Source organism: Chelonoidis abingdonii, chromosome 25 (genome assembly GCF_003597395.2).
Source record: "Chelonoidis abingdonii isolate Lonesome George chromosome 25, CheloAbing_2.0, whole genome shotgun sequence".
Taxonomy (NCBI): Eukaryota; Metazoa; Chordata; order Testudines; family Testudinidae; genus Chelonoidis; species Chelonoidis abingdonii.
Window position 1 is genome coordinate 8,147,162 of NC_133793.1, and position 25,460 is coordinate 8,172,621.

General features: G+C 46.3%; 2 protein-coding genes across 2 annotated transcripts; both read right to left on the minus strand.

The window, feature by feature from the left end:
* Positions 1 to 6,780, minus strand: FUCA1 (alpha-L-fucosidase 1). The gene is made up of 8 exons (XM_032789558.2): positions 6,367 to 6,780; positions 5,120 to 5,254; positions 4,419 to 4,556; positions 3,779 to 3,884; positions 3,142 to 3,342; positions 2,751 to 2,941; positions 1,827 to 1,926; positions 1 to 1,157 (listed from the first exon to the last, which is right to left on the minus strand). The coding sequence occupies exons 1-8, from the start codon at positions 6,720 to 6,722 to the stop codon at positions 1,017 to 1,019; spliced, it is 1,368 nt and encodes a 455-aa protein (XP_032645449.1). The 5' UTR covers positions 6,723 to 6,780; the 3' UTR covers positions 1 to 1,016.
* Positions 6,781 to 8,887: 2,107 nt separating this feature from the next.
* Positions 8,888 to 24,959, minus strand: CNR2 (cannabinoid receptor 2). Its single transcript, XM_075060957.1, has 2 exons — positions 24,775 to 24,959; positions 8,888 to 11,047 (listed from the first exon to the last, which is right to left on the minus strand). The coding sequence occupies exon 2, from the start codon at positions 10,977 to 10,979 to the stop codon at positions 9,912 to 9,914; it is 1,068 nt and encodes a 355-aa protein (XP_074917058.1). The 5' UTR covers positions 10,980 to 11,047; positions 24,775 to 24,959; the 3' UTR covers positions 8,888 to 9,911.
* Positions 24,960 to 25,460: the final 501 nt, after the last annotated feature.

Here is a 25,460-nt window from a genome sequence, read left to right on the forward strand (position 1 = left end):
TTTTAATAGAATTTTATTTTTTAAATTTACACATGTGAATACATTGCACATAAGAATCTGAAAGTGCTTAATTCCAATTAGACTTTAAATGGCATAATGGACTCACCCTAAACAGGATGAGTAATAATTTCATACACCAAAAAATAGGCTATTGCATTTTGATTTTAAAGATTAATCTATTTAAGTGAAAAATATTCAGATCAGTCAGTAGAAGATTCAAGATTCAGCACTCCTGAGCTGACAGTTATTAAAACACAGGTGCAGCGGACAACTTCAGTGGAGACCTGCTCCTGTCCGGAACCAGTGGATGTTTTTTCCTGCTTTATTTTGCCTAGTTCTATGGTGTAGATTTATGCACCAATCCAAGGCAAGTTCCTTGATCATAAGTAAACAAGTAGTTTCATTAACAGCTATATTTTGGTAATTAAAAACGAGAGATCTCTCCTTTAGCAGGTAAGCACCCTCTTGGCAGGGTGACCATCACTCATTTTGTCAATCTTAAGCATTTCTAATGTACCCATCGCTGTAGCAACTAAGTGCCATTTATTCACAGTCTGTGTTTGCTGACTGCAGATCCTAATTCAACCAACTTTGTAACTGTCCCACACTAAATTTGTTCACACTCCCACACACCTTATGTGACCTGTCATACTTATTAGGCTGCAGTGCCATGGTTAAAGGTGGCGAAGTGATAACATCTGCCAAGTAGCCCAGCTAAGGATCTCTCATCACAGTAGTCAGACCACACTCAGCGGTCAAAATCCAGCAACAGAACATTACTATTGCAGGCCACGTCTCTCGGACAGATGAAAGGTTGTGTATAGGCCAGGCCTTCATTCCCACCCAACATGAACTGACCTAGCTGTTTTCTTGGCCAGAGTGGCTTAGAGAGGTATTCTCTTAGATGAGCAAGAAAAACAATTTATTAAGATTCCTTCACCATCAAAAAAAAAAAAAAAAATCAAAGCAAAGCAAAAAAAGAAGATCTAGTTCCTTGCTTTTCTTCAAAGTCACTGTCACGCCACACCTTCTAGCTTGAGAGTCCAGCAACATGGCACTGGGAGAACAAATGGAGCTACATAGGGCAAAGTGATCAGCAACCCTTTATCTACGGCCTTCTCCCATTTCAGCGTCTCCGAGAACCCCAGCATGGTCACCTGAAGAAAGAGGGAAAAACAGTCATCTATTGCCTCATGCACATACTTCCTGTTTAAATACATCACAGCCAGCAAGTTCAATGCACTTCCAGGCACTCAAAGGGTAGAGATAGCCCCAACTACTTTCCATCCAGCCAGAGTTTACTGAGCTGCAGAGTACTGTACAAGGCACATTTTTGGCCCAGCATCTGCCTATGGTTCTTCACTGGGGAGATTCTTTTTAATGGTGGTTTGGAAATGACACAGCTGCTCCCTGTGATATTTGCAGTGAGTAGTTTAATAGATTTTTTTTTTAGTTTGCGTTGCCTTGTCAGAGTGGTCCTACACTATTTGTGCACCTCAGCTAATTTCACAGCAAATTAAGTCAATAGAGGCTGGGAACTCTGTGGAAGAAATGCGCCTGGTGGTACTATGGCAGGTTAACAAGCCCTATCCAGCATTTCTTAGAGAAAAAAGGTGGTTTAAAGCAAGGTGAACACACAGAAAGAGGGATCACAATTCCTTCATGACCTCTCCCTGACAGAGAAGGCCCAAGACTAGAAGGAAGGGAAAATAACTTTACATATATGGTACTTGCACCAGATATTTAATGGCATTCAGGTTGAGCCATCTCAGCCTTTATGTACCAGAGATGGACTTGTGAGATTATCTACTCTTCAGATTCCTTACTTGTGTGCTTGGAGATGGAATAGGTGAAGACAGCTTCAACACACCACCCTCTGGCCAGGTCAGAAAGATAGCATAGACAGTTAATCCTTTAGAAGTGTACCTGAGGGAATATAAAGATGGTGTACAGAGGTGTGTAGATCACCACAAAATACAGAGGCAGACAAGCATATGGCTTTGTCAGAAGTAAAGCAAAAAGTACATGCCTCCACCCATCAATCAGTCTAGTCATATTGGGAAAGCCAGCCACATATGTCACCTGCTTTCCTTGCATACCTCAATACTTTGGAACCAACATTTATCCAGTTAGCAGGGACCAAGGAAAGCTAAACAAAGTCCACATATGCTCCCTGAAAACAAAGGTCACCTTGCGACATGGCCTTGATTTAGGCTGCTGTGGTCAACAGGGTAGATTAAGCTCTTGTGAAGCTTCATGTAGGTCATTTCATTATTCTCTTTAAAAACAGGTTAGGTTTGTAGTGTTCTGGTCTCCTTGCACACTTACTATACATCCCTTCCTCTGAGGAAATGCAGTTGCTGGGTAACAGTGCACAGATCCATTACACAAGAATCTGAGAAGTAAATACCACCACACCAAGCCAACCACAGGAGTTTAGGGAGACAAAATGCAGTTATGCAACTAAGAATTTTAGCCAAAACCATGGGGTTACACACTCCTACTCAGGAGAAGCACATGGAATCTTTAGTGTTTTACTTTTGATTATTTAATTTATTTATTTTTTTAAAAAGCAGGGGGCAACAGTCCAATACTCAGAGAGTAGAGGGCCACTTGTGACTCAATGTCTTTCTAGTGTTTATTTTTCTTTGGTGCTCTCAGAGTAGCAAGCTCAACCCTTCTTTGCTCATGAGATCACAGTCTGAGATGAGTGGCTCTTTCAGAGTGGTCTTGTGTAAAGTAATCCTTACCATGCATCAGTTGTGGTGTTTTCCATCTGCACCCTCCAGGGCTTAGAAGCATAAATTGCCTCCCCATTAACATGCAGCCATTTTCCAAGGGACAGAAGCCTTTCTTGAAAGATTGGAACAATCACCCCTTCTTTTGTAGGGCCCACATTGAGAAGATAGTTGCCTCCAAAACTCACAGTCTGCACTAGTTCCTGTGACAGATGTGACAGACAGAAAAGTAAAGTGGATTCATGTTACTTTCCCTCTTGACTATGAAAGAAAGACACCTGCATAAAGCTTTATTCTCATTGTCCCAGCTACTTTAGCCACCACCCTGTCCTGCTGTTTTGCCAGATAAGTAGACAACCTCTAATCCCCAGCAATCCCCCTATTTATATTAAAATGTTCTTACTGAGATAATACTTGATTCATCCATGATCTCATTGAGTTGCATGTTGCTTCGATAGCCCCAAGATCTTTTGTCAATAGACGTGCACATCTCCCACTTGTGCTGTGGCAGGGTGCCCGGCTTGTATTTATCGGCACAATTATAGTATCCTCCATGATGGCAGGAGCAGTTATTGCACCAACGGTCATTTACCACAACAGTATCCTAGAATGATGAGAGACAGTTCAGAGTAGAAACTATTTTGACTTAGACACTCAGTCCTTCTGCTGCAGTGGTTCAAAGGAACAAGTTTGTGGGTTTTGTTCTGGGATCTTTGGTTGCTAGTCTCCTGGATAGTTCAGTGGTTTGAGCATTGGCCTGATAAATCCAGGGTTGTGAAGGGGCCACTTAGGGATCTGGGGCAAAATCAGTACTTGGTCCTGCTAGTGAAGGCAGGGGGCTGGACTCGATGACCTTTCAGGGTCCCTTCCAATTCTATAAGATAAGTATATCTCCATACATACTTTAGATGCCCTCAATAATTTATATGCTTCGACTGATCCTGAGGTTTTGACTTAAATTCTGGCAGTATTAGAAGCTGCCTGATTTTCCATACTTATGTAATGGCCAGAAGACATGAAGGAAATGCTGACAGCAGTACCTTGACAGGACTATCATTATAAAGCCAGGCAAGGAAAGAGGTAGAGTTCCAATATGTTTCCGGACCCTCCCAGTCACCATCTGACCAAACCAGATCTGGTTTATACCTAGGAGACAGATAAATGTTACTAGAAAATTTAACATTCCCACTTCCGGTCCAGTCCAAAGAGAAGATTGTCCCAAGGCAATATTTTTAATTCTTGCTTATGAAGTTCAATTATCTTTGCTTTCACACGCTTCTCCTATTGTATGACATAACCAGGAAATGCGCCTGGTGGGGGGAACAAAAACACACACCCATGAGCGAGATCCTTGCAGCAGCAAAGCATGGGAGCATCATTCATTTCCAAAGTTGGGGTGTAGCACTAACAAAAGAGGGTAAGTGCAAGTTGTCTCTGTGCAGGCATAATGGCCAGTAAATAATACTGAGGAAAAAGTGTTCCCAAGCACAGATAAATAACATGATCCCCTTCTCAGACCACCTCAAATCCCAAATTGCTACTGTAGGAAGGTGAGATCTGCCTTGTGGATGGAACAGCAAATATTAAAGTGTCTCCCTTCCTCTGCCCCACATCCTTATCCCCCTAACAAATAAAGAAATACAGTAATATTCAGGGGTGCTAAAAGGCTGCAGTTCTTACCTTAAAACAAGATCATAAAGCTCTGGCATAGTTTTTGAAATGACAAAATTCTGTGTCTTGAAACCATTTTTTTTGTCATCTAAATACAGAGGATTAAACCACTCTAAGAGAGAATGGTACAGTCCATAGCGTATGTTCCTTAAATATTAAACAAAGAAAGGAAAGAGATGAAAGTTGGGTTAACAAAAAAGTTCCAGTTTGAAAAAAAGATCTCACTGCATATTCACTGCACTTGTGACACTTACAATATTAGGGGGGAAAAAAAGAAGATAAGAACCTGCTACTGTAGTCATCAGTGCTGAGTCTGCATTAGAGAATGATCTATCTATTCATAGGTTTCAAAATACTTCCAAAAGTGGGTAAATATCACACTCCTTTCCTGACATATGAGACAGAGATTGAGTAACTTGCCTAAAGTCACACACTGAGTTAGTGGTAATGTCAGGAATATAGCCCAGGTTGTCAAACTCTGATTTCCATGCTCTGTTCACTGGCCCTTACTGCCATCCTGTAGGAAATCAACAGGAGATTTGGGTACAAGAGTTCTCTTACCCTGAGGCAGAACAGTTTTGTTGAAAGGCATGTGCTTAGTGACATATTTATCAAAAAGAACTAGGAAACGCTAATGGGCATCTAATTCAAGAACTGGAAATAGTTCTTAGGTAACAGTTTTGACAGTACGTACAAGAGCAGTGACATACCTTTCTCTGAGAGCTTGTCCCAGTTCACCCACTAGGTCTCGACGGGGCCCTGTATCCACAGAATTCCAGTTCCAGGACACAGGAGACCCCCAGTTTGTAAAGCCCTCATGATGCTTTGTAGTCAGCACCACATACCTGTGGAAATCAAAGCCCCTTGTTCAGAAGGAAATAGAACCTACCTAAGATACTCTAAATCTTCTGAATAAGACTGGTACTTGGAAAGCAAAGGACATGGTAATGATGGTGTCAAGAGTTGTCCCAGATTCCTTTTCTAAATGTACCTGTTTGCAAATTCTCTCCTAAGAGCTTACGAGTTTTAAATGAATTTTATTGCTGATAAAAAGTGACAGATTGATACTCCATGCAGACAGAACACAAGTAGTGAAACAAATGCCTTACCCTCAACGTGGAGGGAGAACTTTTAAGGGCAAAAGAGTAAACCTAAGAATAAAAAACATCAGTGCTGTTAGAGTGGCACCTTTCAACAACACTAAATCCATGTTCAAAGTTAGACTGACGGAGTGATAAACCACCACTTCCAAGTGCTTCCATGGTTCCAGTGAACTTAATAGTTCTGAGACTCATTTTGCAAAACCAAATCATTCTTGCTTTGTGTAAGTTTGCAGAAACCATATCTCACTAAGTCCTTAGAAAGAGACTGCCCATTGGCTAGAAGAGGAAGCAGCTACTCAAATAAATCACCTGACATCTGTTCTGGTGGAAGGCAGCAGAAACTGGTTTCCTCTAGCATCTAGTTTCGATTAATGCAAGATTTAAAATCCACAAATGTGTTCCTTCCCTGGGAATGATGCATCCTCAGGGTGCTACGATCCAGGAGTCAGCCCCAGCAGGGAAAAACACTACAGGAACCAGGGTTCTGCCCTATGTACACTCTACCCACTGGAGTGGCTCTGCATCCCAGAACGGAGCAGACCAATGACCTCTACAGCTGCTTTATGGGCACAAAGGTCACCAGTGACTGCACTCACTGCCCCCCTGCCCCAAGGGACTTAGAGCTTTCTCCCCCAGCAGAGCCCAGGGCCACCCTGCCCTCACGCAGCCCTTCCCCTCCCCACCGGGCTACTCCCTGCTCCGCCCCTCAGGGTGCCCCCTTGCCCTGGTTCGCACCGCCAGGTCTCGGCCCATCCCTCAGGCTACTCCCCCGTAGAGACCAAGGGGCCCCGCACTCCCCCCCGCCCCGAGTCACCAGTGCCGACACCCCCCCCGGGGCTCCCGCCGGCACTGACCTGGCGCCGGCCTGCTCGAAGAGCCAGGCCCAGAAGCGCGGCCGGAAGTCGCGGGCGGTGAAGCGCGCGGCGAAGTCGGCGTAGGTGGTGTTGGGCGGGAAGTGCTCCCGCACGAAGCGCTCGTAGTCGGCGCGGCGCTCGCCCTGCCAGTGCCACCAGAACCACTCGGAGCCGTAGGCCGGCACCGAGAACACCCCCCAGTGCACGAACACCCCCACCTTGGCCTGGTCGAACCACGCCGGCAGCGGCCTCGCGTCCAGGCTGGGCCAGTCCGGGCTGTAGCGGGGCCCGCAGAGCGCGGCGGCCACCAGCGCCCCCAGCAGCAGCAACCAGCGCGCCGCTCCCAGCGCCACCATCTTCCTCCACTCACGGGACGGGTCCCGAGACTGGCCAAAAAGGGGAAGACAGAGACCTAGGAGTGAGCACGTGATGGGCACCGTCCACGTGACGAGCAGGGCCGACGCCATTGCTAGAGAGGCACTGACCCCGTGATGTACAAGGGCGACGCCATTGCTAGAGAGGCACTGACCGCCTGACGTCGCCAGCGGGGCAATGGCCACGTGGTTGCTGCGGCATGCAGGCGGCACGTGCTGCCCCTGGATTGTCACAGCGCAGGCGCTGAGGGAGAGGGCAGGTCCCAGGAGCTGGGGGCCTATGTCCAAGAGTGGGAGGAGCTCATGCACCATAGAGAGCACCACACTGAGGGTTGACCCCTTGGCACGCTGCCAGCTGAGTCTGACACAGGCTGGGCTTAGGTGTAGCTCTAAAGTTTGGCTCTTTCACCCACAGCAGCACGTTGGGCCAATGGAAGATATTCCCTTAATCACCTTGTCGCACTAGTATCCTGAGACCAACACAGCTAACACTAACACCATGTAGTGCAATTACATATGTGACAGACTGGGAACTGCCAACAGATGTGGCAAGACTACTTCTGCCCCTGCTTTCCCTGCCAGCTTGGGACTCTAGCACCCTGTCCTGTTGAGCCAGACACGCCTGTCTGCTCCAGCACAGACCCAGGGTCTGAACCACATGCCTTAAAGATGCAGACTAAGCTGAAAGTGTTCCTGTCTTTAATACTCACATGTACAACTCCCAATGGGGTCCAAACCCCACATAAATCCATTTTAGCCTGTATAAAGCTTATACAGAGTAAACAAATAAATTGTCTGCCCTCTATAACACTGATAGAGAGATATGCACAGCTGCTTGCCCCCCCCACAAGTATTAATACATACTCTGGATTAATTAATAAGTAAAAAGTGATTTTATTAAATACAGAAAGTAGGATTTAAGTGGCTCCAAGTAGTAACAGACAGAACAAAGTGAATTACCAAGTAAAATAAAATAAAACACGCAAATCTGAGTCTAATACAGCAATAAAACTGAATACAGATAAAATCTCACCCCCAGAGATGTTTCAATACGTTTCTTTCAACAGACTGGAGGTTTTCCTAGTCTGGGCACAGTCCTTTCCCCTGGTACAGCCCTTGTTCCAGCTCATGTGGTAGCTAGGGGATTTCTCATGATGGCTGCCACTTTTGTTCTGTTCCACCCACTTAGATATCTTTTACATAAGGGGGGAATCCTTTGTCCCTCTCTGGGTTCCCACCCCCTCCTTCTCAATGGAAAAGCACCAGGTTAAAGATGGATTCCAGTTCAGGTGACATGATCACATGTCACTGTATGACGTTATTCCCCACTTGCCAGCACACACGTATACAGGAAGACTTACAAGTAAAACAGAGCCATCTGCAGTCAGTTGTCCTGGTTGATGGGAGCCATCAAAATTCCAAACCACCATTAATGGCCCACGCTTTGCATAATTACAATAGGCCCTCAGAGTTACATTTCATATTTCTAGTTTCAGATACAAGAGTGATACATTTATACAAATAGGATGACCACACTCAGTAGATTATAAACTTTGTAATGATACCTTACAAGAGACCTTTTGCATGAAGTATATTTTAATTACATTATATTCACAGTCATCAGCATACTTTCATAAAATCCTATAGAGTGCAATGTCACAACATAATTTTGCAAAGGCATCCTTATTTCTATCGTAGCAGCCACTGGTGGCAAATAGCATAGACGTATGACAACACTGCATATAACTGCATAATTACTCTAGGGCAGGAGTGGGCAAACTACGGCCCGGGGGCTGCATCCAGCTCTCCAGATGTTTTAATCCAGCCCTCTAGCTCCCACCAGGCAGCAGGATCCAGGGCTTGCCCCACTCCAGTCAGGGAGCGAGATCGGGAATTTGCCCCACTCCACATGGGTCCCAGAAGCAGTGGGATGTCCCCTTCTCTGGCTCCTACATATAGGGGCAGCTGGGGGCTTCGCACACTGCCAGGGCCGCCGAGAGTGGGTTCGGGCCCCAGTGAAAAATGCTTTTCGAGCCCCCCAGCAAGGGCGGACCGGCTAAATAGAGATGACGAAGCCAGGGAAGCCGGGCCCCCTTTCGGACTGCCGGGCCCTGGTAATTTGTACCGGCTTCCCCTCCACCCCCTGCCATCACTGAAATTACATTAGGGATAAATGTGCCTCCTTAGTTGGACGAAAAGTAAACCACATTCATACACTTCCTTTGGAGCCATACTTGGCTGTAAATGTTCCTAGAAATACAATCAAACTCCTAAACACTGAGGCTCTCAGACTGCCCAGTTCCTCAAAGCTATTTAGGCACCAATTGATTTCAGTGGAAGTCAGGAGCCTAAATACCTTTGAGTATCTGAGCATAAGACCCACTGACGGCTCCATCCTGCAAGGTGCTCAGCTTCCACTGAGTTTAATGGGAGAGTGGGGCTCTCACCACCACTGCGGTGTGCTCGATGCCTTAGCGTATTGAACCACAATTGCATATAAAATGTTGCGGTCCCAGCAGCAGAGTGGTCATAGACCAGCCTTGTGCTACAGCCACGTGGGTCAAAGCACATTTTAGTTGGACCAGAACTTCATTTTAGAGTAGGGAGGAAAGAGGTAATTGATTGCAAGATGAGGGGGTCAAGGAGATCACTAGTTGACACAGTTGTGGACTTAGTCTGGTAAACCGGGAGGGCTGCCCTAAAATAGTGGGAACTGCTTCTGTTTATCCATCCATCCATGGTGTTTGTAGAGCACCCATCACTGTAGTATCTCTGAAAGCCTGCTATGCTATCACTGTAATATTTGTATGGTAGAGTTGGTCCAGTCTTCCTTTGGTTAGGTGTATCTGCTCTTTAGAGGGGAGGGACCAGCAGCCCAGATTTTTAAACGTACTTAGACAGCTAATTCCCTTGGAAATCAATGGGAGTTAGGTGCCTAAATACCATTACAAATCGGGGCTCATGTCTTTTACTCACTAAGTAAAGTCCCAGGCACAGGGAGGGTGTGATCTGCAGATGTTTCACAATACCATTAAAGACAAATGGTTTTATTTCCCAGGCAAGGCATTCAGTCACGAATCCTCCCAGGAGCTACAAAGAAAAGCAGCTTTAGATTTTCTTCCTTTTCAAAGAAACAATCCAAAATCTGTCATATGTTTCCCCCGTCAAAGCTCAAGCTTTCAGCAGATTCATGTTTGTGTTGCACACAGTGTCATCACACATGGTTTCTATCTGTGTGGATTTCTGAATGCTGTCTGCTTCCGGGGTGATCTCTGAGATGCTCACCTTCTTCCTGAACCGTGAGCTAGTGTTCCTCAAAGAGGAGCGCAGCTCCCTGCTTCGTAGGGCGTAGACAATGGGATTCACCATGGAGTTCACCAGGCAGAGGGTGCTGCAGAAGGCAAATCCCTTTCTGATCTGATCATTCAGGCTGACGAAGAGGCTGTACGTCATGAGAGCTAGCACTGGGGACCAGCATGTCACGACAATGGCCAGGACCATCACTAATGTTTTGGCGAGCGTGATGTCCATCCTCATCTTTGCATTCCGCTGCCCAGCCTGGGTTTGGTGTTTCTCCATGTACACTGTGTGCTTATGAGCCTTCCACAGCACCTGGACATAGGCATACACTATACACAACAGCAGAATCATTACCAGGCAGATCCAGCTTGATAGATACTTGCTATCAATAAAGGGAAACAGCTCAGAGCAGATTGAGTTTACCATGCAGCAGTTCCACCCCATCAGAGGCAGGAAGGCAGTGAACATGGTAGCTATCCACACCACAGCCATAGCCATCACAGCCCTTTCCCTCGTCACGATGACCTTGTATTCCGATGGCCGATGGATACAGACATAGCGGTCAAATGCCATCAGCAGCAAGCTGCCCAAGGACGCGGTGAAGGACGCGTTGACCCCTCCAAGCTTCAGCAAGAAGATCTCTTTAGAGGAATCAGTTCTGTTGAGGACATGGAAATCAAGAAAGCTGCAGACAAATACAATGCTGGCCAGGACATCTGCTAGAGCCAGGCTGCTGATCAAGAGGTAGGAAGGTTTTCTCCTGATCTTAGGGGAAGCAAATATCAGCAACAACACCAAAGAGTTTTCCAAAACACACAGAATCCCAACAATGGAGCACAGCACAGTTATGCCTGTTTTCTGAGTGTGGCTGCTGAGGACCATGTAACATGTCAGGTTTATGGTATTTATGCTGCAATTGGATATTTGACATGTCTCCATCGTGATTATCCAGGACCAAAAAACTTTCCAAAGAGCAGGGGTTTCCTTGGTGAGCTTCAGATGCTGCTCTGAAAAAAAGATGTAGAGGGGGAAAAGTTACATTTGTACCCAGCACAAAACCCAACACACACAGCTAAAGGGACATGAAACAGTCAGAGACTACCCCCCCCCCAGCCTCCCTGAACCCTCTTTGCAAAGGATTTGAGACCATACAAAGGAGAAAAGAGACCAGCGAGAAATATTTCTAGGTTCTCTGTCCAAAGAGTTGTGTAACTCTGGGTGGGACTGGATGGCCGAGGGTAGTGGCAGTGGGACAGACATAGGGGATGGCATATCTAAGCTGTCAATTCAAATCCTGCTGCTCTAAGGCGAGTAGTTCCACTGACTTTATTGGGATGACCCATGAAATTACAATGAGCCAGACTTGGTCCCAAGTCGCTAGAGATCCAGAGCTATTACCCCTGATGGTCTCTGTGTGAAAAGAGTAGGTGATTTGTCAGCTCTTTGTTGTTAGTCTCAGCAGAAATGCCCTGGATTCCATTGTAGTCACCACAAGGGGTCAGTAATTACAAAGCTTCCTCTTTGACAGGTCACTATACATATTATACTGTAGACTAGTGGTTCGCAACCTTTCCAGACTACTGTACCCCGGAAGCCTGAGTCCTGCTGCCCAGGGCTGAAGCATGTAACTTAGCTTTGTGGGATCCCCTGTGGCATGGGGCCCCAGGCAGTTTCCCTGCTTGCCACCTCCTAATGCCAGCACTGCACTTGCAACCCCCACCCCCAAAACCATCCTGCAACCCCCCTGAGATTGCAACTCCCAGGTTGAGACACTCTGATTAGATGAGTTGACATACCCCCTGGAAGACCTCCGGGTACCCCCAGGGGTACACGTAGCCCTGGTTAAGAACCACTGCTGAAGGCTATGTGGTGTGAAATACAGAGTATTACCAGTTCCGCGCATTCAAAACTCATGAGTCAGGACTCCAAAAAATCGTGAGATTTATAAAAATAAGTTTGCAGTTCTTTTGATTTGCCTTCTGGTTTTTGAGCCTTCAGGGTTGCACACAGGTCACATTTTGAAGCTTTTCTGTACAATCACGAAGGCTGAACAATTACTTAAAAAAAATACAACAGCTGGTATTGTCATGTAATAGCATGACTCAAGGAGCTGGGCTTTATAAAAAACATCAACTATTGTGAGACTTATATTGCTTCATCACCCTAATATTTGAGTACTTACCAAGTATCTAAAACTAGAAATCATTGCTTTCTTACTTCCCAGGTTGTAGGAAAAATAGCAGAGTTGGTGAATTGGTTATTTTGCGTGTTAATTGTGTAGTGCAAGTGAGTGTGAGTGAAGAATTTATTGAGGGACAGCTAAGTCAAAGCCATGAGTTTTGCATTTAGGGCCTGATCCAAAGCCATTGAAGTAATTACTTTCTATTGACTTCAGTGGGTTTTGGATCAGGTCCCTTGGTTCTGAAAGTGGTTAGATCTGTGGTCATTCTTCTCTCTTGTGGCAGTGAGTTCCACAGTCTACATACAGATCCTGTGAAAGTTCTGTCTCACGTGCTCACAAGATTCACTTCTTCTGCCACTGGAATGCAGACACTGCAGGGGTGGCATGTTGCAGCTATTTAGCAGCATTACACACTTTAGGACAGGTAGGGAAGAATAACTTATCTAAGGGCATGTCTCCACTGGCACCATTAAAGCGCTTTAATGTGGCTTGTGTAGTTGTGGCATAGCGCTGGGAGAGAGCTTTCCCAGTGCTCTAAAAAAACCACCTCCATGAGGAAAGTAGCTCCCAGTGCTGGTGCATTGTCCACACTGACACTTTACAGCGCTGAAACTTGCACTGCTCAGTAGGGTGTTTTTTCACACCCCTGAGAGAGACAGTTGCAGCCCTGTAAAGTGCCAGTGTAGACAAGCCCTAAGTGAAACTGCAAGGGGAATTTAGGGGGAGTCGACTGTACACTGATATAGGGCTCGATTAATAAAGAATTAAAGCAAGGTAATTTAATTAATGCAGATCAATATGGAAAAATAGATCCAGTAAAATTTAACCTGATATTTTTGGATGAAATTGCAAGTTTGGTTGATAAAGGTAACAGCATTGATGTAATGTACTTAGATTTTTGTAAGGCATTTAACATGGTACCATGTGACACTTTGATTAAAAACTAGAGTGCTATAAAATTAACAAAAACAACGAAGAGTCCTTGTGGCACCTTAGAGACTAACAAATATATTTGAGCATAAGCTTTCGTGGTCTATAACCCACTTCATCAGATGCATGGAGTGGAAAATACAGTAGGCAGGTAAAAATATACAGCACATGCAATACTACAAGGAGTCCTCATTGTTTTTGCTGATACAGACTAACACAGCTACCCCTCTGAAACCTATCATAAAATTAACATGGCACACATCACACGGATTCAAAAGCAGCTAACTTATTGGTCTCAAAATGTCATTGTAAATGGGGAATCATCAGCTGGGTGTGTTTCCAGTGGAGTCCCACTGGGATCTGTTTTTGGTTCTACGCTATTCATTTTTATCAACAACCTGGAAGAAAACAAACTCATCGCTGATCAAGTTTGCAGATAACACAAAACATGAGGGAAATGATAAATAAATGAAGGGGACAGGTTACTGAATTAGAGCAAACTGGATCACTTGATACCCTGGGTGCAAGCAAGCAATGTGTGGTTTAATACAGTTAAATGTAAGTGTATGTGTCCAGGAACAAAGAATGCAAGCCCTACTTATACAATGGGACTCTATTTTGAGAAGCAGTGACTCTGAAAAGATGTGGGGGTCAGGATGGATAATCCTCTGAATATGAGCCCCCAGTGTGATGCTGCGGCCAAAAGAGCAAAGGCGATCTTTGGATGCATAAACAGGAGAATCTCAAGTAGGAGTGGGGAGATATTTTACTTCTGTATTTGGTACTGGTGCGACTGCTGCTGGAATACTGTGTCCAGATCTGGTGCCTTCAGTTCAAGAAGGCTGTTGATGAATTGAAGAGGGTTCAGAGAAGAGCGATGAGAATGATTAAAGAAATAGAAAAACCTGCTTTACAGTAATAGACTCAAGGAGCTCAATCTACTTAGCTTAACAAAAAGATTAAGGGGTGAGTTGATCATAGTCTGTAAGTACTTACACAGGAAACAAATATTTAATAATGGTCTTTTCAGTCTAGCAGAGAAAGGTGTAACACGATCCAATGGCTGGAAGTCAAAGCTAGACGCATTCAGACTGGAAATAAGGAGTACATTTTTTACAGTCAGAGTAAATAACCATTGGAACTATTTAACAATGGTTGTGGTGGATTCTCCATCACTGTCAATTTTTAAATTAAGATTGGATTTTCTTTTAGAAGAGGTGCTCTAATAATCATTTCGGGGACATTCTCTGGCCTGGGTTATCCAGGAGATCAGACTAGATGATCACAGTAGTCCCTTCTGGACCCGGAATGTATGAACAATGACCTACATTGGAATGTGGTTACATCCCAAGAGCACACAGCAACTTTTCATGAGTTCTCTGAGATCTTTAATAACAGCAAGTGATTAGGACCCGGGATTTACATTTCTTTCTAAAGCAGCATGCTTTCAATATTCCGGCTGGAAGATTAGAAAGTGCCATTCCAGTTCCTGGGACTTAATCCATTGGAAAAACAAGGCACAGACTGAAATATTTAATCTTCATTAAGGACATTTCCATTACGATGATGATGAATACCTAGCTCTTATCTAGCACTTTTCATCAGTAGATCTCAGCGTGCTTATGAAAGAGAGACAGTTTATTTTATCTATTATGGTTTTGTAAATCTCAGCCATACTGAAATTGTATCTTTCCCTTCAATCCCTCATGCTGAAGATGAATTATAGACACTTCAGATTTTCTGTTCAGTTGATTTCATCTTTGGCCATCAGAATGCCACACAAATCAGAGCCCTTAAACACATTTTAACATCAAACCCACGCAAGTATATTTGTCACAAAACAGAGAAAAACCGTAACTTTCCACAGCTGGATGCAGTACCACAAAATGGCTCCAATCCCAAAATGGGATCAGCACAGGCAGATGGTGAATCTCCAGTGATTCCTAAATCCCTGGGGATTGGTTACAGCACAGGATTGGGGTCCAATGTGTCTCAACAGCACCACTTCTGAGTAAGATAGGGTTTAGGACAGTGTTATTGAGAGATTTAATGGAATACTGATGCACTGAGCCTTCCGGTTCCAGAGCAGGTGTGTCTGAGATCAGCAAACACCTGCAGGAAGCTAAGGGGCTGGAATGCCCTCATCATGACTAGCAGCAGATATTTTGATTCTGTCCCTGATCTTACAGGTATGGGGGGAAGCTCACTATGCCACAGCCCATGCTGGACCTTGCTTTGGAAATCCAGGACTTCGGTCTGCAGGGTTGTTAATCCAGCTTTTTACACTAGCACTGAATGTACTCTTTGAAAACCACTACAGGAGTGTGGGGAAGGGAGTTCGCCAAGTGTGCGCACACATGTGTGAGAGTCGAGAGACAGACAGCACTCCAAGGATGAAAGTCTCCTGTGTATGGCAGACAAAGTTACAAGGAAACTGCCAATGCTCCTCCTTTGCTGGGTGGAGGTATTTCCTAGAAACAAAGCATCTGAATTCAGTCACATCTGGAGCCTGCAGCTCTCTGGTCCCTTCCACTCCCAGAACCCATGGAGAGCCTTTGAGGAGTTCTTTCCCTCTTACGAAGCAAACAGCTGGATTTCTCACCAGCTCCCCATGATTGGGGGTTAATTGTCCTGTTTCCTCCAACAGTGAGGAGGAGGTGTGAAAAGGGGTTTATGCAGAGATTTGAAGGAAGCAGCTGAGGATGCTTGACAGACAGGGCGAGAGAGATGGTTCCAGTTCTCGGGGCAGCATGAATGAAGGTGGGAAGCTGAGGGTGGATGAGGAAGGGAAGAGGGTTGGGAGGAAGGCAGGGAGCTAGGGGGTGTCACAGTCACAGGGCTCGTTGCACCTCTCTCCCCCTTTGGTCTCTCTGAGTGCATCTCTTGAGGTATTCAATCTGGTACCTATACCTATTTCAGAGCCAGAGGTGGTGTTTGTCCACCAAGCTCAATTCCTGTGCCCATACCTGTGCTGTCACACCATCATGCCAGGCAGGGTGGGTATGCATCCCTACGCCATTGCACTGGGCAGGGTGTGCGTGTCATTTTGGCTTTCTCTCAATCTGTCTATTTCTAGGGACAAGCAACTGAGTTCTTGCTGTCTTGGGAAGTGCTATTGTCTGGATTGCAGGTGCTTAATGCTACTACTGTTTGGGATGGAACTCCATGATTTTCCCACTCTTAAACCCAGCCCTGGGACACAGCACCCTGTGGATCAACCGTTCTTATGCTGAAGATCTGAGTACAGACCCCTGCAGTTCTCCCCTTCAGGAGCCTGTGACCCGTGGTATACAGGGACCACACAGCTTTTTGAAAAATCACAGTGCGATTTCTTTAGCAGCTGGAATAAAGCAATAGAAAATAAAAAGCATTTTTAAACAACAGACAGGCTACACTAGAGTCTATCCCCTGATGATGACCTAGGCAGGCCTAGCTTCTGCAGACACCCCCAGCAGGCTCTTTTATGAGTCTTGTCGCTCTGGTTTCTCCCTCTCAGAGTGTTCCTCTATAAACCCTGTGGCACTGCATAGACTCACCCCTGCGGTGCCTCCTGCTGGTCATCCTCAGGAATTAGCTCTTTGGCCCAGGAACACCCTCTGCAGGCCGGTGATCTGCTTGCCATTGGTTCCTGTGTCTCTCCCAGGACCCTGGTGCCCTTATCTCAGGGTTCTGCCTCCTGCAGTACCCCACCCCAGGGGAACCCCCCACACACATCGCCTCAGTCGTGGCTACTGCCAGTCTCCCTTTAGCCCCCACCCCCTAGGGCAGACTGCAGCGTATCAGCCGATCATCACAGGCAACAAGGGCTTTGGACTGTCTGCCTTTACCCACCCTCCAGCTGCCCCTCTGCAAGCCCAATACCTAGGAGGCATAGAACTAGGCCCTGCAGCCTGGGGAGCTGCTGGCCTAAGGCTTCCCAGCTCCTAAGGCCTTTCCCCAGCCCTGCCTCCCTCTAGGTCCCTAGGTGAATTCCCCAGCAGCCAGGCCTGTCTGCCACTCAAGTCAGAAGGAGACTCCTTCCCTCTGGCTTCCCTGGCCTTCTTATAAGGCCAAGTTGCTTAGTTTGGGTTGTGGCCTCAGCTGTAGCCACTTCCTCCAATCAGCCGGGGTTTTACTCCCTTGCCCAGCCCCAGCCCTCTGTTCACCCTGCTACAACCTTCTCTATGGTTCTTTGTTCTCCTGCATTCCTGGGCCTTTTCCAAGAGCTTGACTGGAGACAAAGGCAGAATCAAAGCAAATCGTTCAGGCATTGCCCCTTAACAGCTGCTAAGTGTTTGTTGCGAGGTGGCTGTCCTCCGACCTGTCTTTACAGACATACATCTAGCCAGTTAAACCACTACAGTCCTACAGAAAACATCCCAATAACCAGGCCAACATACGGGATCAAACGATTACAGGGCAGCTCCCTGGGGAGAAGGGAGAAAGGAGAGCCGAGATGCAATGGGGACAACAGCAATATAGGTCAATGGTAATGCGTGGATTCAATGTGGTAAGAGACAGGAAGCCAGTTCAGCTGGCACCACCCTCGCAGAGAGCCACTTATTCACGATGTAGCTGACACATTAGGAACCTGTGGGCAGAAAGCAGTTTGATGTCAATATCGAATGGGCTGTAAAATCTATTTCCTGGGGAGACTCACAACCCCTGGAGCTGGTTGTGAGCAGCTGAGAGAGAATTTTAAATTTCTGCCTGGAGCTGCAGGGGGCATTTTAAAGGGCCGTGCTAGAGACAGGACCATTTGAAAAAGTCTTTGGATGAACGTTGTAGACAATCTGCTGTGCATGCCTCTACTAGGGACAAAAAGGCTACAATGCAGGGGAGGAGCAAAGCACCAAACCCATAGGAGGCCTCTCATATCTCCACTTGCAAAGAGACACAGGAACTATGGGCCCGATCTCCAGCTGTGGTTAATCAGGGTAGCTCCACTGAGATTTAATGGGATGATGCCCACTTACAGGATCTGGCCCCCAAAACCTAAATCTGGGCAGCCTTGAACTTTGGGGGTGATTGAAATCAGATGTTTTCCAGTGCTGCACTTCTATGATTCTTCATAATGGGTCACACCAAAATGCTGGATCATGGCTGGACTTTATTAACCAGCCCAAAAGGTGGCTAATGTTTCTAGCACAAGATGCATGCTCTCAAAAACAGGAAACGTGAGCAAATCCACTTCTTCATTTAAGACTCTAGGCCTTAGGGACTTCCCTTTCTTCTCTCAGGTGGCTTGTTTCTGATGAGTGAGAGGAAGAGAGAGAGTAAAATGTCTTCACACTTTCAAACAGCCACTTCTATCACTAGGTGATCTGTTATCTCCATCTCCGCTCAGTGATCACATCTCCAGGAAGACAATCAAGAGAAATACTCATAGACTTTAAGGTCAGCATGAACCATTGTGATCATCTAGTCTACAAAGCCACTGTCCTGGCTGGCTGTGACCAAATCATCTGAGAGGAAGAAAAACTGTTAACTGCCCATGGAAAGAGCATTCTCCAGCTTGCTTGAGGGATTATCCAACAATAGCTGAAAGAGGTTAGGAGAGGGGCAGGTCTGAGGTTTGTCAGAGGGAGATGGAGCCTTTCGCTTCAAGGTTACCACATCCAATACATGTTGGTAGTGACCAAAAGCTGTTATCTATTGTGCACAGGCATAGACCATCAGATGTGTGTGTCTGGCAGTCTAAGTACAGCGAGTTGATGGGTTTCACTTCAGATCCTTGTGGACAGGCCTTCAGATGGCAATAATCACCGTCACTATAGCACTGCTGGGGGGGGGGGGGGAGAAAAGCTCCAAGTAACTAGGCAATATGGCGTGGGGTCAGAAGTTTACATTCTTAGGCCTGCTAGCTAGCATAAGTACATGTGATCATTTATCATTTTCTTTTGTTCTTTTGTTTGTGGTACAGGAGGTAATCGATCAAAGGGGGGGGTCAGTAGTATGGATTAAGGATATAGTTAATTAAAAGATCCGGTAGTTAATGAATTGTAAATGATGAATTGTAGCACCTGTGAACATCTCTGTAAACAAGTAAAGTATATAAGACATGGCAACGCATAGTAATTCGTGCATGATTTGAGAGTTGCATCTCCGTGCACCTTATTTGAGCTCAAATAAAGTAATACTAACCTCTCCACTCCGGTGTGGTTATTTGGGGATACGCACACCGGGCAAACGAACCCCAAACCGTTGCTCTCCCTGCAACAGCACCCCATCAATGGTTGCAGCCCTGAATCCCAGTGCATTGGTCATCCTGAATCCCAGACCTGAACACTGGAGTTTCCGCTGTTAGCGGAAAATGTTTTCAAGTTGAAAGCATCAGCTGCATCTTTCTCACACGAAGTTAAAAATCCCCAGGCCCTAAACACCCTCAATATTCTTTGAAAAGAGGAAATGTCTAAAGAGTTTAAGCCACAGAAAAGGCAAGAGCCATTGCAACACCTAGCAAAATACCACAGATACAAACAAGGCTGATGGTGGGGGGAAAGTGAGGGGGTGGGGAAATGCTGCACAGAGTGAGAGGACCTCAGCAGTGTTTGCTATGGATTCATGAACTGCTGGAGGTCTCAGGTATTTGTGCCTGATGACCATGCAATCTCCCTCAATGACCTTTTCGGTTAGATGACTACAGCAGCTGTAGGTAGCAAACAGGAGGAGGAGGATGGAAAACAACGGAAAAGGTCTCGAAGACCTTTCCACACAAAGACTTCAGCACTGACGGGTGATTTGCAGTTTCCATCCCCAGATGTTTCTTTCACCCCTGCCTCCCCTATCACACTAAACGCTGCAATTGCTTTAGTTGCAGGACACACCATGCTATTAGGTGTCGTCCATCCAACTCAGTCATATTGGGCCTGATCCAATGTCTATTAAAAGAACAATCTGTTGACTTCAAGGGATATTGAATAAGGCCCACAGCATACAGCTGTCAAGTGCAGAGGTGCAGAAGGGATGTGGCTGAGGACAGTAACCCGTGATTAGGGGGCCAGATAGACCAAAGTATAAAGAAAGAGTAAAACAGCCAAATAAGAATATGTTGGCTAAATGAAAAGCGTGGAAGGAGGGACAACTGGATGGTCGGACACACGAGAAGATAATACAGTAGACAGAGATTTGTTCAGTGAGTATCTGAAGCCCATAAATACCATGGGGCCAACAGAGGGCTCCTGACACAGCAGAACCAGCATGTTCCTCCTGCCTGGGAGGGCAGCAGGCTGCGGAGAGCTTATGCCACTCTGGACGGAGCCCTGCTTTGTGGGACCTCCTTGCACATCCCTGCCTGGTGGAGGGATGGTCAGGCCGTGTGGGGTCCAGGCATGGTTGGAGGGTCCTTGCCATTCTGGGAGAACAATGGGAGTTTTGCTTGAGAAAGGACTAAGGGTGAAATTCACTCTGAGCAGAGGCCCAGCACAAGGCCTATACAACAGTCCAGGAGGGCTTATATGGGACATCTCTACAGGGAGGTGGATTTCATCCTGCATGGAACCTGAGTCAGGGACTCAGGATTTGGCTCCAAATGTTCACAGAAGCAGAACAGGAAGAATAAAGCCTGTGACATTTTGGGATTAGCTAAAGTTACAACGCAGAGATGGACCCAGAATGAAGCCCCCAGATCCGAACACCCTCCATAGTCTGGGAAGTTGGGCCCAGATCTGAACTCCATGTTTCAGGACTATCCCTGCTATAAAATAACCCCAAGAATTGAGTAACAAATCGAGGCGGTGAGCTGGAGCTACAGGAGAACAGTAGCTTTAATAAAGGCCTGATGTAAAACAGGTAAGTGCTGATCCTCCCTAGCAGAGGTTCCTACAGCTGAGGGCCATTACTTCCCTGCCTCAGCGCATGTCCAGAGATATTTACCCTACAAACACTGGGGCTTGATCCTTGATCCCTCATTGAGATCAATGGCAAAACTCCCAATGAGGTCCAAGGCAGCAGGCTTGGGTGCCAAGTTAGCCTTAACCTATCAGCCTTGGAGCTTTGAGCTGCATTAGGTTTCCCCAGCAGCTCCCCTGCAGAACTAGAAAGAAACCTGTTCCTGAAAAACGGGTAAAGGAAATATCTATATCACATGGGCCCAGTAGACTTCTGGGGAAAGGATCAGTGCGCTGAGCACTGTGCCAAGAGACAGACCGATGCAGGTGAAAGGGAAGAGCCTGACCCCGCAAAGTCTTATGCACTATGCACGTGTTCAGGTTTAAGCACGTCAACAGGAATGTTCCCATGCATCAAGTTAAATAAGTGGGTAAGTCTCTGAAGGAACAGGGGCCGGAGTGTTATCTTCAAACGTTCTGAATACAGAAGTCAACCCTTATCACAAATCAGCCCGTGCAGGACATTTTGCACAATCACCAGAATGGGGTACATATCATTCATTCCACAAGACGAATGTGTCCCCTCTTATTGGCTGCAAAAGGCATCTTCAGGGACAGGTGGTTTTGAAGGAAATCAGACTTTGCCAGTTGAAAAAGCTGGACTGAGACCCTTTCAAAAACAACAAGATAATCACTCAGCGTTCTTCGTTGCATCCCAGGTTTCTGTGAGCACAGTCACCGCTGAAACAGTGCCACAGGCCATGGGCAGGTCTTGTGGAAGGTGCACATACACAGCAAATGTTCAGTGGTGCATGCAAAGGCACAGGGACACCGTGGGAAGAAGGAGGAGAGGGAATAGGTCGGGGGTGGCCAAACTGTAGCTCGTGAACCACATCATGCAGCTATTTTACAGTTAAAATGCGGCTCACAGAGACCACCACTTCCCTTCCATTCTCTGCTTACCGGACTGGGAGCAGGGGGGAGCTTGAGGCTTCCACTCTGCGGCGGGGTGATGGGGCAAGGGGCATCTGCCAGAGGCGACTGGTGCCTGCTGAGAGTTGTGGGGCACAATTTAAAGGTTTGATCCCCTCAACTGCTTGAGTCATACACCCCCTCTTACCCTCAGCGGCCCCTCCCTGCAGCTCCCCGGAGTTAGTGCCACCTGGAGAAGCAGCGGCAAGCAGCTGGGAGCTGCAGGGAAGGGGGGCTCCGCAAAGAGAGGCAGCAGCAAAAGCAGCAGCTCTCCCTGCAGCTCCTAGCTGTTTGCTGCTGCCTCTCCCCAGGGCCGCAGCTCCCAGCTGGCCGGCTCCAGCAACTGCCATGCAGAGAGGGGGGCCCGGTGGCACCATGTGACCAAGCAGGACCTTTAAACCCTGGCAAAAATTGGGGGAACAGATGGTGCCACACATCACCTCTGGCTTCTTCCCAGCAGAGAGGAATTCTTGGGGCTTCAGCCCCAGGGGGTGCGCCTGCCTGGTCTCAGAACATCAGCTGGAGCAAGGTGAAAGTCTCAAGCCCCAGCAGATGCCTCCCACACAGCTGAAGCTCCAGCAGGTGCTCCCTGGCTCTTGAACGTCTGAAGATTGTTGTATATGGCTTGCAGGGTTGGTAAGTTTGGCCACCCCTGGAATAGGCAAAGGGAAATGACTTGGCGGATCCTGGAGGAAGGGGTCAATTACAGAGGAGATGTAATTACATTCATTATTATTATTACCTATATAGAGTTTTTCACCCGTGGATCTCAAAGCACTTTACACAGGTGGAAAAATTCAGACGTTAGATGGGGAAACTGAGGCAAAGGAATGGCAGAGCTGGGACTAGAACCTAGGTAGGAAAAGCTGTGCTGGGTGTTACAGGTAAGGGTGAGAAATTTCAATCTGATATGGAAAGCAGTCGGAGGCCTACGATAAAAGGAAAAGGCAATCCATACACAAGGAAGGAGCCAGTCAGCGAATGCAGATGATTTCCCCCCCCCCCAGAAGTTTCTGTCTGAGAAATCATTTTTTCCTCATTAATATCTCTGCGGCTGGCTCCCTTAAGCAATCGCTTAATCATCTGTATAGGAGGAGTCTCACTCAACTCACCGCCTCTTAGGGAGACCCTCTCAGCCTCCAATGCAGCAATAACTATCAATGTCTTAATATTGTTTGGCAACACTGATTCCTCTGGAACCTCGAATCCACACAAGCTAAAGTACGGTTGGATCCCAGAGCCCAGTATTGTATTGCATTGGGGACCCCTGATCCAGAGAATGGAAGTCGTATTGTGTATCAGAAAAGCAAAATTAAGTCCGCCGGACCTTTGTGATGGACTCACAATACAGCACCAATCCCCAAATGTTTCTAAATCAACTAAAAAATGACTTCTACTAGGATGACAGTTTCACTACTTATTTTGTGAGGAGCCTACAGAACTATGGGATCTTCCTGGAAAAGAACTTGCAATCAGATTTTTATTAACAAGCCAAAAGATGGTCTTGCAGTTGACGAAACGGTGTGATGAGTCAAAAGGAATGGGTGATATTACTCGCTGTATGAGTTTGGGCAAGTCATTTGCTGTACTCTTGCCTGTGGCTCATTTACCTTTTTGGTAGAAAGGACATATCACCACGGAAATCACAGAGAGGCAGTGAGGCTAACATGAGATATTCAGTGTTATGGCACTAGAAGGGCAAAGTGCTATTATAAAATGTTTCATTTGGTAAAGTGCCAAACTGCAGCATGTTTTTAGTGGGGGGAAAAAAATCTGTCTAATGTCGTCCAGCACATGCTGATCTTCCCATCAGTATTGCTGAGATATGATCTCTGTGCTATGGGTGCTGGGAAGGAGGTAGTTGATATACAGAAGAGGAACTGATGGAGGCAGCATACAGCAGGGTGTTGAATTACCTAGTTGTCTACCTCCTTGAAGCTTGTGGGACAAGCTGCCTAAAGCCACCCTTCTTCTCTGCTGAAGTCATTTGGAGTTTTCCCATTGATTTCAGACCCTGGAGTGCCAGATTTACAGAAAAGCTCAGGTCCCATGTAGGTATAAGAACAGCATTGCAAATGGAAATACAGCGATAAAGCATTGCAAAGTAACGCTTCTGTTATTACACAATCTGCACATACTGAAGTATAATAAGCCTTAGCTTTTGCGGAGTACTTTTTAACTTCTGAGAGTGCTTCTTACTGGGTAGAGTGACATCTGGCAACAACTCTGAGGTTTCTAAAGTAATGCTTCATAAGACAAGAGGAAAACAAGCCAGTGTAAACTCTGCAGTTTGAAGAGCTACCTTTAATGCTCTCATTAAGAAAGCATTCCACATAAAGATCAGTTCTCCCACCCCAAGTGTTACTTTCCATTGCAGTGTGCCTGAAATAATACAGGAAAAGGAGCCCATCAAACAATCTAAGGTGAATTCTGCCCTCTGCCCAAATGATAATGCATCTCTTCGAACTCTCAGCAAAATTCTGCCAGAGCTTGTGTGTGTATCAACACCGCTGAACTTGAAGACAGGGGTTCTCAGACTGGAGGTTGGGACCCCTCAGGAGGTCATGAGGTTATTACATGGAGAGTCGCGAGCTGCCAGCCCCCACCCCCAAACCCCGCTTTGCCTCCAGCACTTATAACGGTGTTAAGTATATTTTAAAGTGTTTTTAATTTATTAAGGGGGTCGCACTCAGGGGCTTGCTATGTGAAAGAGGTCACCAGGACAAAAGTTTGAGAACCACTGCTTTAAGGTGTGGCATACTTTATTGTGGGAAGGAGGGGAAAAAAAAAAGAACCTTGCATGAAAGATATACCTTCGTGTTAGCGAACGAAATCTACTCACCTGTTTTTGCTTGGGCGTCAAGGCGGAAGATGCCTTAGGGACTTCACAGCCTTCCAACTGTCAGTGTTTCTTGTACAACTGTGCACTGGTGACTGCGGCGTTCTCCCCTATTCTGACTCCTGCGCTCGCTCTGCTTATTATTCCCCTGGGTAGAAGTTTGTGTTAGTCCTTTCCCCAGTCTCTCACTCTTCATGTTGTCTTGGTGGAAAATATGTAATAAGTTTTTCCTTCCCTCCCCACTTCCTCTCTGGGTTTTGTACTCTGCCTTTCTGGTCATTAGAAGAACTGTAGTGACAGATGTTTAAAACCTGTCTCAGAGGCAGGGAGTCAATTTCCTTGGCGAGGGTTTTCTTCTAAGTCTTCTCCAAGCGTAAAGAGTCTTGTAGGAAAGAAACATTCAGGCTTCATTTGCCTGATTTTTAGGGTTGGGAGGAGGACATGACCAGCAAGTAAAATATTGATGCATCTGTATATATATTTATGTGTAGGCAGATGGCAAGGTCAGACAGCTGCTGCTGATCTATTTATTTGTCCCAATAACAACATATATCCTTCTATACCTACAAATTGTGCAAACAGCTAGTCTCTGAACAAACGCTATATGTGAGCCTCATTTTACAGATGGCAAAACTGAAGCAAAGAGAGGGAAAGTGACTTACCAAAGGTCATGCTGCAAGGGGAATCAG

Bases quoted from the DNA above. Each gene is read 5' to 3' on its own strand.
- CNR2 (XM_075060957.1), bottom strand. From the start codon at position 10,979: ATGGAGACATGTCAAATATCCAATTGCAGCATAAATACCATAAACCTG.
- FUCA1 (XM_032789558.2), bottom strand. From the start codon at position 6,722: ATGGTGGCGCTGGGAGCGGCGCGCTGGTTGCTGCTGCTGGGGGCGCTG. The intron at 2,942-3,141 runs GTAAGAACATTT...CATCTGTCACAG, and splicing joins ATGAATCAAGTATTATCTCA to GAACTAGTGCAGACTGTGAG. The intron at 1,927-2,750 runs GTAAGGATTACT...ATATTCCCTCAG, and splicing joins AACACCACAACTGATGCATG to GTACACTTCTAAAGGATTAA.